Genomic DNA, 13,006 nt, shown 5'->3' with positions numbered 1-13,006 from the left:
CCTTGTCTTAGTTCACATTTACTGAACCACTGTACTTGTAAGAATAAAAGTTATTTCGTCCTCATATCATCATTATAGTTTTCTGACTCCAGTTTCCTAGGTGTGGTGAACAAGTGCTTGCCATCTCATTCTGTCTTCATAGATCTTCTGTTTGAGGACGGCTTCCCATGTGTGTCCTTTCTCCTCCACATATGCTCTTCCAGTCTTTGTCCAGCATTTTCTTGGTCTTCCCCGTGGTCTTCTTCCTACGAGGCTCAGGTTGAAATACCTTTTGGCAGGTCTTTGGCTGTTCATTCTCATTATGTGCCCACACCTTTGAAGCCTGTGTTTCTTTATGACACTCATAACAGGAACCTCAATATCAGCTACTTTTCTGTTCACCTCATTCCTGTTTTTGTCCTTTCTAGCTGTTTGATTCGTAGTTATAATGAATCTCTCTTCTGTTTCCTGAATTCTGGTGAAGTCTTTGTTTAGTAGGGTACATATTTCTAAACCGTGTGTTAGGATTGGCATAAAATAGTTGTGGTACTAGTAGCTTTTGCTTTTTGTGGCATTTTGTCATCCCAGAGAAGATTTCTCTCTTTGTGAGCAAAAATTGAAACAGTTGACAAGGGCCAGTTCGAGGTCATTTTTCCAAACGAACCCTTTTTTCTGCCTTTTGCCTCGTACAGTTTGATCCGTTTCAATATTCACTACTAATTGTGGTGCACATTACATACAAATCTTGCACTCGGGCACCCATAATGTTCTCCTCAGCTTGGCGCCCCAAGCAGTCGGTACTAATTGTGGTACGTTCAGTACAGAAATACTGCAGTGTGGCACTTGTGCCTTACAGTTCAGCTTGTGACCTTAGGATTTTATTATTAACAGCATTGCACCTTACAGCAACACTTGTAAACCCTCTCACTGCTGTGCTGTTTCTGCAGTACAACTGACCACCTTACCAAATTAATGGCACTATGCTATTTTTACCACAGTTGATTTTAGTCCATCTTCTCAAATGAAATCATTATCTTAAACTAATTTAATATGTAACTGTGCTCTTTAGCATAGTGGGTATTAGCTGGGGCAATTTAGTTCAAATGCAAACTCTCTCATTTTCTCATCACTGTCTGGCTGTTGTTTATGGCCGTAGTTCCACAATAGTGGATTTCGATCCTATGGTTGTTTCACAAATTGTATTCAATGTTTCATACAGTACTGTTACATAATCATTACAATGTTTTTCTCCATCCTGTACTTAGTGTAAGGTTTGTGTAGGAAGTTTCGTGTAGAAGCAATGCTTGTCATTAATATGGGTTAACGTCGCTGTGAGTTTAGGAGCAGCAGTCCTTATTCAAAACAGATATTTAGTTTGGTGTTGATAAGTAGTCACAAATTATTGCACATCACATGTATTGTTTCACCTTTATAGATTTGAGAACAGATCAGTGAAAATATTTAGGTACTCAGGAAATTTGGAGTAAAGAAGATTGCTGATCACAAATTTATTGTTTGAAAGAAGAGAATCACAAAGAACTCGTTAGGCAATGGGTGAATATGAGAAATAGGAGATTATTTTGATGTTTTTCTTCTTTGATGTTGTTCTTCTTTTCTTACAGTGAGCATTACCATCATGAATGATGCGATATTTTTTTGGTTTCTCCAGTGACTTGTGGCAAAGAAAGTATTATATACCTTCCAAGATTGACTGTTCTTTGATACTGTAAAATAGTTTTCATGGCGTATCCAATGCAACCAAACATACAAATGGTAATTTTATTTGCGAAATGAAGCTGTTGGCTCCTGCAGAAGTGATGTGACCTCCTTTATCAGATTAGATTATAAAAGTCAGTGTCTTGGTTATGTCAGTGCTATGTACCTATGTGTCACTGCTATAATTTTTACATCTGTTGCTGGCTGCAAAACTGGAAATGGTTATAAATAAAAAAAGTAGCATGTGATTAAGACAATGACTTTTATACTCTAATCTGAACATTTTATTCGAAGTGTAGTTTTTGGTTTGTATTGAGAGAGACTTAATTTGACTTTGGCCTGTATGGGGGCATAGGGTATCTAGCAGAACTCGCCATCCTCTGTCTTTAGACATTTTCCTAAAATCTGTCCAGGTCTTGCCAACTCTCCTCTCCTCACCTCCCTGCCAACCATCATCATCCATGTGCCTCTAGCCCTGCCTCTCTTCCTTGTTCCCTGGGGATTCTGTTCTTGTGCATTCTTTTTAATTGCTCTGCCTGACTCTGTCAGTGTGTGCCCCAACCATCTCCACTTTCTCTCAGCTTCCTGCTCTTCTGTAGGTATCTGGAGCTCTTCATTACTTACTTTTTTCTGGCCACCAGATATTCATGATGCACCAGGGACAAAAACAGAGATGATGTAACTTACCAAATGAAAGCGCTGGCATGTTGATAGACACACAAACAAACACAAACATACACACAAAATTCAAGCTTTCGCAACCAACGGTTGCTTCGTCAGGAAAGAGGGTAGGAGAGGGAAAGACGAAAGGAAGCAAAAACTTCATTTTTTTCAGTTAGTCTCTTGTTAGTACCCTGCTCCCTCTTTCACAATCACTTAACTTTGCAGACATATTTAATAAAATATCTGTTTCACCCTTTCTGAATTTCTCGTTCCATCATTAACTTATTGTTGCCTAAACAAAATGCCAACAGAATGCAAAAGATGCTAAAGTGCTTTTGCCAGCCACTGCGCGATACTATGCTCCCAACACCGCTGTGGTGTCGTGGGCCACTGAGCGATACCACGCACATGACACCACTTTGGTGTCACTGGCCGTTGACTGTTATTTCATGCACAACACCAATGTGGTGTAACCGGACGGCATTGTGTTAATTGATTTAATCAATTGTTCAGTTTTTATAGGGTCTTGTGAAGCTTTGAGACACTCACAAACTTCAGAAATGGTAGGTCTCTTCTTTGTTACTGATGGTATAGTTTAAAAATCTGTATGTTGCCTCCATCTGTTCCACTCCTCTGTAAGTGCCATAAATGGTATGTTGATACATACGTCTAATGGTCGAAGTAAGCTAGTTTGCCGTCCTGGAATGAGAGCTAACTGAGTTTTCAGTTCATTCGGTCTATTTTTAACATGTTCTGTTCTGTGAGACTGAAACTGTTTGCATACTAACAGGGCAGGTTCTTGAGTAAGGCTAGACCAAATACTTTCTATCCACAATCTCATTCCTTTTCCGCCAATCCAGCCTTTATGGTGAACGTAGACAAATACTCCTTTCAGCAATTGCTCCTGAGAAAGCATCTTCTTTTTCAAAATCAAAAGTATTGCCAATTTTGTCCCAATTTTGGCAATTTTGGAACCGATAGTTCTGTTAGAAGACACATCAAAGGTTAGTGGAGTCTTGTTCATGTTTCCTGTTTGTGAAAGTTCAAACTTTTCTCATTTCCTTGCATTAATGACAAATAGATTTCAACAGTTTGTTCATCTTACTTGGCTGGCATCTTCTGTGATATTTTTGTCTTGGTCTGCAGACAAAGAGAATACTACTTCATAAATCTTGAACCCCATGCTGTTGTCGATTAGTCAGTGATCCCTTTGTTAGGGGATATTTCTTTCACTTGATGAATGATCATTTTTGTAGAAACTGAAATTACCACTTGTCTGTTCTCTAAAATCCAAGTACTGAGTTCTGTTTCAAGTTTTGGCCAATTGACAGTTCCACTTCTCAGAGTATGTTTACTTTGAGGAGCTTTCGTTAAAACACCTTTCTGATTCAGCTGCGTTCCTACCATTGTTTTCAATTGTAAGTGACCCAAAATGCCTCTCTGCAGCACTGTTCCATGCTGCTTACATGCACTAGTGTAACAATGCAGTTTTTCAGCCATAGTTTGCAAATAAAACTACGATAAAGGTGTGACACAAGTGGATCTTCACACTAAGCACAACAATAACTGAAACTTGAATGAGCATATCTTATCTTGATACCGGTATATATGAAGCACACAGTTTGTGGACCTTTTGTCGTAGGAAAAAGTGAGTCTTATAGGCTGGCAAATACTGTATGTAGTACTTTGATTTCAGATTGTTGTGTACTATTTTTACAGGTAGTTTACATGTAGTTCATTTAACACCATACACTCACAGCCTTGGAATTTAAGTTAGATACCCTTTGATTTTTCCATGCCTTTACTTTTGCTCTTCACCCTCATTATCCCCAGTTGCAGGGGAAAAGGGGGGGGGGGTGGAGGAGGAGGAGGAGGAGGAGGAGGAGGAGGAGGAGGAGGAGGAGGAATGACGAAGATGTGAATTTACAGTGATTTATTTATTGGAAAATTACTATTTTCTTCCTTTATGATTGATAAAGATGTATTGTTCATGTTGAGGGCACTCAGATTCAATTCCTTTTATGTGTTTTTAGCATGGTATTATTGATGGTTGTCAGTTACTATTTCCTTCAGCTCAGAACTACAATAACTGTGCTTGTAACCTCTGAATTTTCAAGTGGTATTATATGGTAAATTCCTTGATAATATTTTTGCACCATTTCATGTTGCTGTGAACTACATGTAGTCATTATTTAAATGAAAATACATTTCTTCTATCCGAGAGGCATGAATATTGTTGGAAAAACCATCCTGGATTTTGCCTGATTGGTTTAGGCAGGCCATGGTATGGATAAATCAGTGAGCTGAAATTTAGATATACAGTAGAACTCCAGGTATCTGAAATCTGGCTATCTGAATTGATGATCATCCAAATTGCAAAATAATGATTCTGACTGAGTGCGCTATTGTCCTTAGCTCTGTGAGGTTAGTGTAGGCACAGTGTGAACATAATTGTGATGAGGAGTCACAGTCACCAGGTGACTGGCCCAGCCCACCTGTTACTGTTCCTTTTGATTACTAGTTAGTCTGTGTGTTGTGAACCTACTGACTGTACGCATTGTTTTGTTTGTGAGTGCATTCCATTGTTCACTGTAGCATCCAAAAGAAAACATGTTGTGTTATCAGTGGCAGATAAACTAAAAATTATAGAGCAGTCATAGAAAGGAGCTACAGGCAAATAGTTGGTTGAGATGTGCGGTGCTGAACGAGCAGTGATTTCAGACATTAACAGGAACAAACCTATGCTTTTAAACTTCATGTTAGTGCTTGAAAACAAAGATGGAAGTCCTTCAAGAAAAAGAATGAAGGCAGCAGCAAACAAAAAATTTAGAATACGCTGTTTTAAAGTGATTTTTGCAGCTACGTTCTGTGGGAAACCCAATTTCAGGTCCGATTCTTTGTGAGAAAGCTAAGATTGTAGCTCAGGAGTTGTTGTTCATCCTTCAAAGCAAATAACAGCTGGCTAAGAAATTTTAAGTGCAGGTATGGTGTCCATGAATTAGATTAAAGTGGTGAGAAGTTGTCAACAGACTCCAAAGCTGCAGAAGATTCTATTGAAAAATTTAAAGTTGTAGCAGACTCCTACAATCCTGAGCTTTTGTACAACACTGAGGAGACCGGTCTTGTTTGGAAAGCTCTGCAGAAACCACTTTAGCGTCTAAAAGGGAGTGTAGTGCTCGAGAATATGAAGTTAATAAAGACGGTGTTATGGTGCTTACCTGTGTAAACTCTGCAGGAAGCCGTAAAATACCCCCTTCTGTTGCCAGGGGAGTCAAAAACAACCCAAGGCTTGGATGAATGCAGAAGTGAAAAAGCAACAAAAATCTCTTGGAAAAGAGGCAATAAATTGCTTTTGATTGTTGATAATGCACCAGCTCATCCCATTGGAGAATTGTTGTAGAGATGGAATGGCCAGTTTACAACAGTCTTTTTACCACCAAATGTCACAAGCTTGCCTCAGCCACAGGGCCAGTCTGTTATCGAAACCATGAAATGCCATTACAAAAGGCAATTTTTACGGAAACTTTTGGTAAAGAGTGAAGACAAAGGTGGTGTGTTGGGTGGCCACAAAAAAGTAAATTTGAAAGATTGCGCTTACGTGGATGTGGAAGCTTGGAACTTGGTTAAGGCATTCACATTAAAATATATGTTGAAGAAGTTGAAAGGCATACCAACCGAAGAAGAGAAGGAAAAAGAGGAGGAGGAAAGAGATGCTCAAGAAAGGGAAATGGAAGAGACTGGAGATGAGGATGACATGTTACTTGAGGAATTAAGAAATTTGTGGATGTTAAGAAGTTAGTGCTGAAGATACAGCAGAATGGATGGTGTGTGATTTGTCAGACCCTGGGTTTCAAATTCTAAATGATGGTGACGTTATTGAAAGTGTCAGAGCAGAAAGTGTCGAGCAAGAAGATGGCCTTAATGTGAAAGTGGAAGCAGACACAGCAAGCATTTGCCAGCCTTGAAGCTGCATTGATTTGTATGGAGTATCAACCCAAGTATGACCAGATGCAACTTTTCACTGCGCACGACTTGGCTGCCCAGGAACGTATGAAGACAGTCAAACAGCTTGCTTTGACTGAGATGTTCAGCAAGCAATGGCTATCAGCACCTATACTGTACAGTACCACTATATAACTTGTACGTAAAAGTGGTGCATTTTCATTTTAATTAAAACCTTTTTTCCTTTAAAAATATATTTTCTCCCACTTTCAACATAAAATACATAATTACAGTAATTAAAATGTGTAGACACTTTATTTTTTCGAAAAACACCCAATTACTTGAATTTTTGATTATCTGAATGGGTCCAGTCCCAATTAATTCAGATAAGTGGTGTTCTACTGTACCTCTTTCTAAATACCATTCCATTTTGCTGCATTATCATGTGATGATTGCAGAACTTGATGTATTTCCATTTTCGTTAGAAGAAGATTAAGTGTACCATTATACTGTATGTGGAAGCCTGACTCAGGAAGGTGCAAGCAGTTAACTTAAGAAACTGGTACAACTCTCTACAATTTAGGGACTGAAGACACCTATGCCAAATAATATCATAAATATTGTGTTAATTATTATTGTTCTATTTGTTTTTAGTTGCTTAAATTTCAGTTCATGTGCTTTTTTTATGCACATCATGTCTTTATCAGTGTATGACCCTAAATGTATTAATGATAAAGTTTGTCCATTGTCGAAATACGTGAAGATGTTTTATTCATGTAGCATACATTTTGACAGCATCCATCATTAGCTATTGTGAAGGGTGCTGGCCTGGTAATGAGAGCAGTTATAGAAGAAGGTGATGCAGAGGTGTCAGCAAAGATGCAAGATCTCGCCTTGGCAGAGGGTGCTCTGCCACGGCACTTGCTGACTGCTCTCTTCACCCAAGGCTCTGATGGCCGCCTTCTTACTCATCGACAATTGTCACGACATCTTGTTGGCCTGTGGGTTACTGGTCACCCCACGGCCATGGGGCTACTCAAAAGAATTATGGTAAGATTTACAAAACATGAATTTTATGGTAGTGAGGTGATAAATTAAGTTAGTGCATCAGCATACATAATGTTCAGCAAGAATTTCAAGATTGTTCTTGATATGTTTTATGCACAATGTTCTTAAAAAGAATTTTACAGCCTGCAGGGTTGTTAACGTACTTGGACTCTGAAGATAAGGTACCTGCAACAGCAATAGAACAGGAACACCTTAATACAAGAGATAACTTGAAAATTGCTCTGGACCATGCAAACAAGAACCGCCGAGGCCCTCACTGGATGGCCATAGAAAGACAGATACGTTTTGTGGAGAAGCAAGTTGAGGTCTGAAATGAATTATATTTATTACCATTATATAGTGGAGGGACATTTATTTTTTAGATTTATACATAATGGAAGGAATAAAGCATTATTAAATCTGAAAGCTAGCATAATGCATGTACCTCTATGTGTATCTGTTGACTGTACTGGCATTTCTCTTGAAGGAAATTACTGAGGAGAATATTGAGACACACACACACACACACACACACACGCACACACACGCACCAATTATTTTCAGATAATGGTTTTTAATAAGACATGTGGTTTGAAGGGAAAAAGCAAATGACAAGGGTTAAGTTCGTCCATGATGCATACATGGATACTGTAGTTCATAATGTACTACCTAATGGGAAAGACCCAAGATTCATGTCTCGGTCCACATAAAAGTTTAACTTGTCACAATTTTACGTGACCCCTTTTTTTATTTGATGTAGCTAATTTGTTGCGTCTTCCAATACTATATTCTGTATTATTCTGTATTTTTTTGTAGACTTTTGTTCTCATAATAGATTGAGTTAGTGTCATCCTGGGATCTGAGTGACCTGCCTCTTTTTCAGCTTCCCAAGTACAGACCTCTCTCCTCCCCTAGGAGGGCATTATTAACTCTGAAAGCTAGCATAATGCATGTACCTCTATGTGTATCTGTTGACTTTACTGGCATTTCTCTTGAAGGAAATTACTGAGCAGAATATTGAGACAATATTCCTTTTGATTAAAAGTAATTGACTTACCTTAAATATGTGTAAACTTTTAATGTCGAGTCCTGACAGTCACTTGTTATGAAAATGGCATGAGAGGCTTACTCCAGCATGACAGCCCTGCTGTTTACCTGAGAAGCAAGTAGTGTAATATGGTTTTGGGTGACAAAACGGAAGTGTTGGGTTTGGGGAGACGAATCTGAATACTTAAAAGTTGGTTTCTTATGCGCACGTGAGTGTATATCAAAACCCCTGCGTAGCAGAATTTGGGGACCAAAGTAAAGTTAATAGATGTCAGTTTCTTTTTAAGAATGTCAAAGGGAGGTCTTTGGTGAAATATGGTTGTGAAAAAAGTAAATGTAACAACTTACCATATAGTTGAGGCATTGAGTGATTAATTATTACATAAACAAAACTGAAAATTACTGTGCTTTTGGAAGAATTTTTCACGTGTGCACACACATGCACACACTTGCATAGCTGTATTGCTTCAGCTGAATACATTGTGCTGCCATGCAGCTTGACAGGGGATAACAGCTGGGAGGAAGAGGGTGCAGACACACAGTATAGGAATTTGACACTGTTGAGCTCATTGTAGCTGCAGGCTGAGAGAGTTGTGTGCTGTACCAAATGACATGGAATAATGTATATGGAGGGAGATGCAGAACAGAAGAAGAGGGAGGACTACAGAGCGGTAGTTGTGAGTGCTATATGAGAAGGAAGTATGGGGATGGGTGGAGGTGGTATGAGACAGTGGTTAGCAGAGTATACAGGGAGGCCAAATAAGGAGAAATTGTCAGGATACTGAAAATGGCAAGCATTTGTAGACAGTGTAAATGAAAAACAAGAGTTAATAGGTAAGATCGTCATTTATTATCTGTGACAGAATACATGGACCATGGCTAGGAATGGCGTACATGCCGCCAACTACTTCGAGGAGCCATCAAAGCTGAGCTGAGGTGGACCGCCACCTGTGCAGTAGCTTGGCAGGGCTGTGATTGTTAATTGGTGTGGTTAGATAGATGCTGAAAAACAGGGTGAGGGCCGACATAGTAGCAGAGGATTTGACGGCTGTTTTTCATTTGCAGGTTAAAACTCTGAATGAGATGTTCCACATCACCATTTGAGGAAGGATTGAACAGAAGTGTAACCATGGAGCAAAGTTAACAGTGGGGGTTACAAAAATATGTTTCCATTAAACCTTTTTTTTAAAAAATAAACTTGGAGTAACTTCCCTGAATTGGTGCCTCTGGTTTCTTGGGGTGACAAAATAATAGGTAGATTGCATACATGGACCATGGAACAGCAGGGCAGAGCGGCTGTCATAGTGCAGCAGCACTCCTCACAGCAGTTTGAAATCAGGAACTATGACTGAGGTCAGTTGTCTGTAAAGGTGACAGGGCGGGTATTGGTGTGTGCCTTGGGGGTATGTCTTAATATAGGGTATCCTTGTTAATCAAGGCTATAAAATCTAAAACACAAACAGTAGTAAACACTTGTTTTGTAGTACTAAATATTGACAGCCTAGTGTTTTATACAACTGTGCAGGCTGTAGATGGGGGAGAACGAAGGAGGTAGAGATAGATTTGTGTGCGCCCAGTACACAAACAGTTTTAACATTTGCAGTCTGGGCAATCACTTAGTGCTGCACGGGTGGTGACTTGCTAGTATACAGTGAACAAATTAAAACAGGATTGAATGCAGAGTGAAAAGAGAGAGAATAAATATTCCATTTTACTGGATTGAGAGTGATGATAGTCAAGATTCATTTATTTGCAACATTTAATCCACAGTGTTGTTACAGTGACTGTGATAAGAGGTTCTGAGAGAATGTGTTGACAATATGGTATGATTTCAGTTAGACATGAGTTAATTTGTGGCTTAGCTAGTAACTGAGACATTGACTGGAATCAGGGAATGCTTCATGAAACAAAATGACCAATACCTCCTTTTTTTTGTTTTAATTTGATGCCCTATGTACCTATTTTGATGATGCAGGATACTTCATTCCTGGAATGAAAAGGAGGTAGAATTCCAGATTGAGAAATTGCAATCAGCAAATATGACTATAATCTGCTAAGTGAATTCAAGAGAGATCAATATTGCAAGGACGTTTGTTTTGAGCTCAAACATAAAATACTATATTCACATACTACACGATATTACTATTTAATGTGGTAGAATAAAATATCGAGAAATTGCAAGGATTGTCAAAGTGATACTTAGGACAATGTGATCTACAGTACAATTCTATTTTATTGCAGTGGCAACAGGTATGAATGCCTTAACCACAACATATGCCTTAAGAAAACTTGTTCAGTACTCACATGTAATAAGCAATATGCTGTCGATACCCAATGAGAAAGTGTCTACCAACTTAACTGGGCTGCATGATATCATTATTTGTGAATAATAGTAAAGAGTAAGAGACTTGCTGTATGTTTGATATATTCCTGACAATAATCAAATTTTGGGAATGTGGAGAGAAGTCTTGGTCATTTCACCCATGCTGTTAACTGTGCAGTCAGTGAGGTGTTCTATGATTAGAGCAGCTTAGACACCAACAGACCCAACTCAAAAAAATTATGAATACTTATTATAAAATATAAAGCTTTGTGCAGCAGTAGAAAAATTCACAATCATATGCAGTTATTCTACAAGTCTAGCTTAACCCATTTAATAGCAAAGAGTTAGAAGTTATATTACTACAATTCGATAAGGCTCAGGTTGAACATTATGCTCTGAATTCATGTTAAGAGTTTTTGTCTTACCATAACTGGCTGTTGCTGCTAGATCTGTGGGTAGCTGGATATGATCACAAGAGTGAGTGAGAAAGAGCTGCCTGTGGAAGAGAACACGACACGAAGCAGTAGTTGAGCTAAACACAGCAGATGAGACACAGACAAGGACAAGCCCAAAGCAACCTATGCAACAACAAGGTGACAAGCAGAAACCTTTGCCACAACAGTGTCAACAGATCCAGGGCAGAGAGAGAGAAAATTCGAATCTTGACTGGAGAGAAGGACTAAGTGCCAAGTGAGGTTGTTATCAAATAGTCCACAGTACAGCAGAGATAGTAATCAACATTTTCAGACATGAATACAGCACTAACTTGGCCGTCATATTTATACTGGTCATGAGGAACACTTTTGGTTGACACATTTACGTGACGAGATGGGTGGCATGCTTGCTATGCCCTCTAACAGCCATCTAGGTCCATTTTCTCCGTTGGGCATTCTGATTCCAGATCTCCTCCCCCCCCCCCCCCCCCCCACACACACACACACACACACACACACACACACACACACACACACACAAAAAAAAGGAGCTTATGGGTGGAAATACCTTTGTTGGTGCTCTGTGGGGAGGGGGGGGTGGGGGGGAGGGGAGGGGAGGTGAGGGGTAGACAAAGACCTGATCCCTTCAACTGCCGGTTGTGGGAAGGGAAGGTGTTTGGCAGCATCCATTGGGACATTGCTGGTGATGGGTATGCCAGAGGGTCCCAACGATGTACATGAATGTGGAATGTGGAAGGTTCACCAAAACAACATTAGAGAGCTGTCTGTGGCACCAAATTTTCACCAGAAGGCATTGGAGGACACAACGCCTGTGCTCAAGGCCGGAGCTGGTTGTGGTGGCAGTACTTAAACTCCATATGTCTCCACCACTTTTGCTGGTTTCCATGCCTCAGGACTTCTGTAGGAATGAGCCTAGACAGCTGTGCTAGATGTGTCACACTGGAAGGCGTGGGAATGGGGCACTGAAGGGGCAGCATCAGAAGATGAAGTGGGGTCCATGGTTGCCATCAGTGGAGTGGCTCGACAGGGCTGTGAATGTTAATTAGTGTGGTTTGATAGGTGCTGAAAAACAGGGTGAAAGTTGACACAGTGGCAGAGGATTCAACAGCTGTTTTCATTTGGTGGTTAAAAATCTGAATGAGATATTCCACTTCGCCATTTGAGGAAGGATAGAACAGTTGGAAATGTATTTTATGCCGTTGACCTCTCAGAAATCTTTGAAGGTGGATGCCATGAGTTGTGGCCCATTATTGGAGAGCAATGAGCAAGGTAACCCTTCAGTGGCCAAAAACTGGGCCAAGGCAGTGAGAGGGGTGTCTGTCATGGTGGACACCACGTGTACAACATACGGTTGTTTACAGTAGGCATCCACAATGAGGAATCACATTGATCTCAAAAATGGGCCTGAAAAATTGTGATGGATGTGGTACCAGTGGAGGTGCGGGATTATGCCAGGGGATGAAAAACTGTGGAGGTGCTGCCTGGTGCCAGGTGCATGCCATGCATTCACGGAACATTCTTTCAATGTTGCTGTTGATCCCTGGCCAGTACACATTGACAAGCTAACGCTTTCATGCAGAACATCTCCCCATGTCCCCAGTGCAGCAAGCTTAACATCTGCTGGGTGACTATCCAGTGCACATCTGTCTCAGTGTTCAAAAGAATGACATCATTGACAATGGAGTGCCAGGGAAAACATAAAACATAAAACATGTTTCCATGAGCTGAACTCGTTCACCAGCTGGTAGGTAGGGTGGGCAGCCTTGGGTTACATAGTGGAGGACCTGCCACAAGGTGAGGCCCCAGCACTTGATGGCAGTGACATGAGTGACCA

General features: G+C 40.1%; 1 protein-coding gene across 1 annotated transcript in view; it reads left to right on the top strand.

The window, feature by feature from the left end:
* LOC124797828 (dnaJ homolog subfamily C member 13) overlaps window positions 1–13,006 on the top strand; it is a 344,782-nt gene that overhangs the window by 105,864 nt on the left and 225,912 nt on the right. Inside the window, 2 exon segments of the mRNA XM_047260865.1 lie at window positions 7,096–7,350; window positions 7,491–7,673. Of these exon segments, the coding sequence (XP_047116821.1) occupies window positions 7,096–7,350; window positions 7,491–7,673 (438 nt within the window).

The sequence above is a fragment of the Schistocerca piceifrons genome, chromosome 5 (assembly GCF_021461385.2).
Source record: "Schistocerca piceifrons isolate TAMUIC-IGC-003096 chromosome 5, iqSchPice1.1, whole genome shotgun sequence".
In the NCBI taxonomy this organism is placed as follows: domain Eukaryota; kingdom Metazoa; phylum Arthropoda; class Insecta; order Orthoptera; family Acrididae; genus Schistocerca; species Schistocerca piceifrons.
The sequence above is the reverse complement of the archived record's forward strand: the minus strand, read 5'-3'. Positions and strand labels throughout refer to the sequence as shown.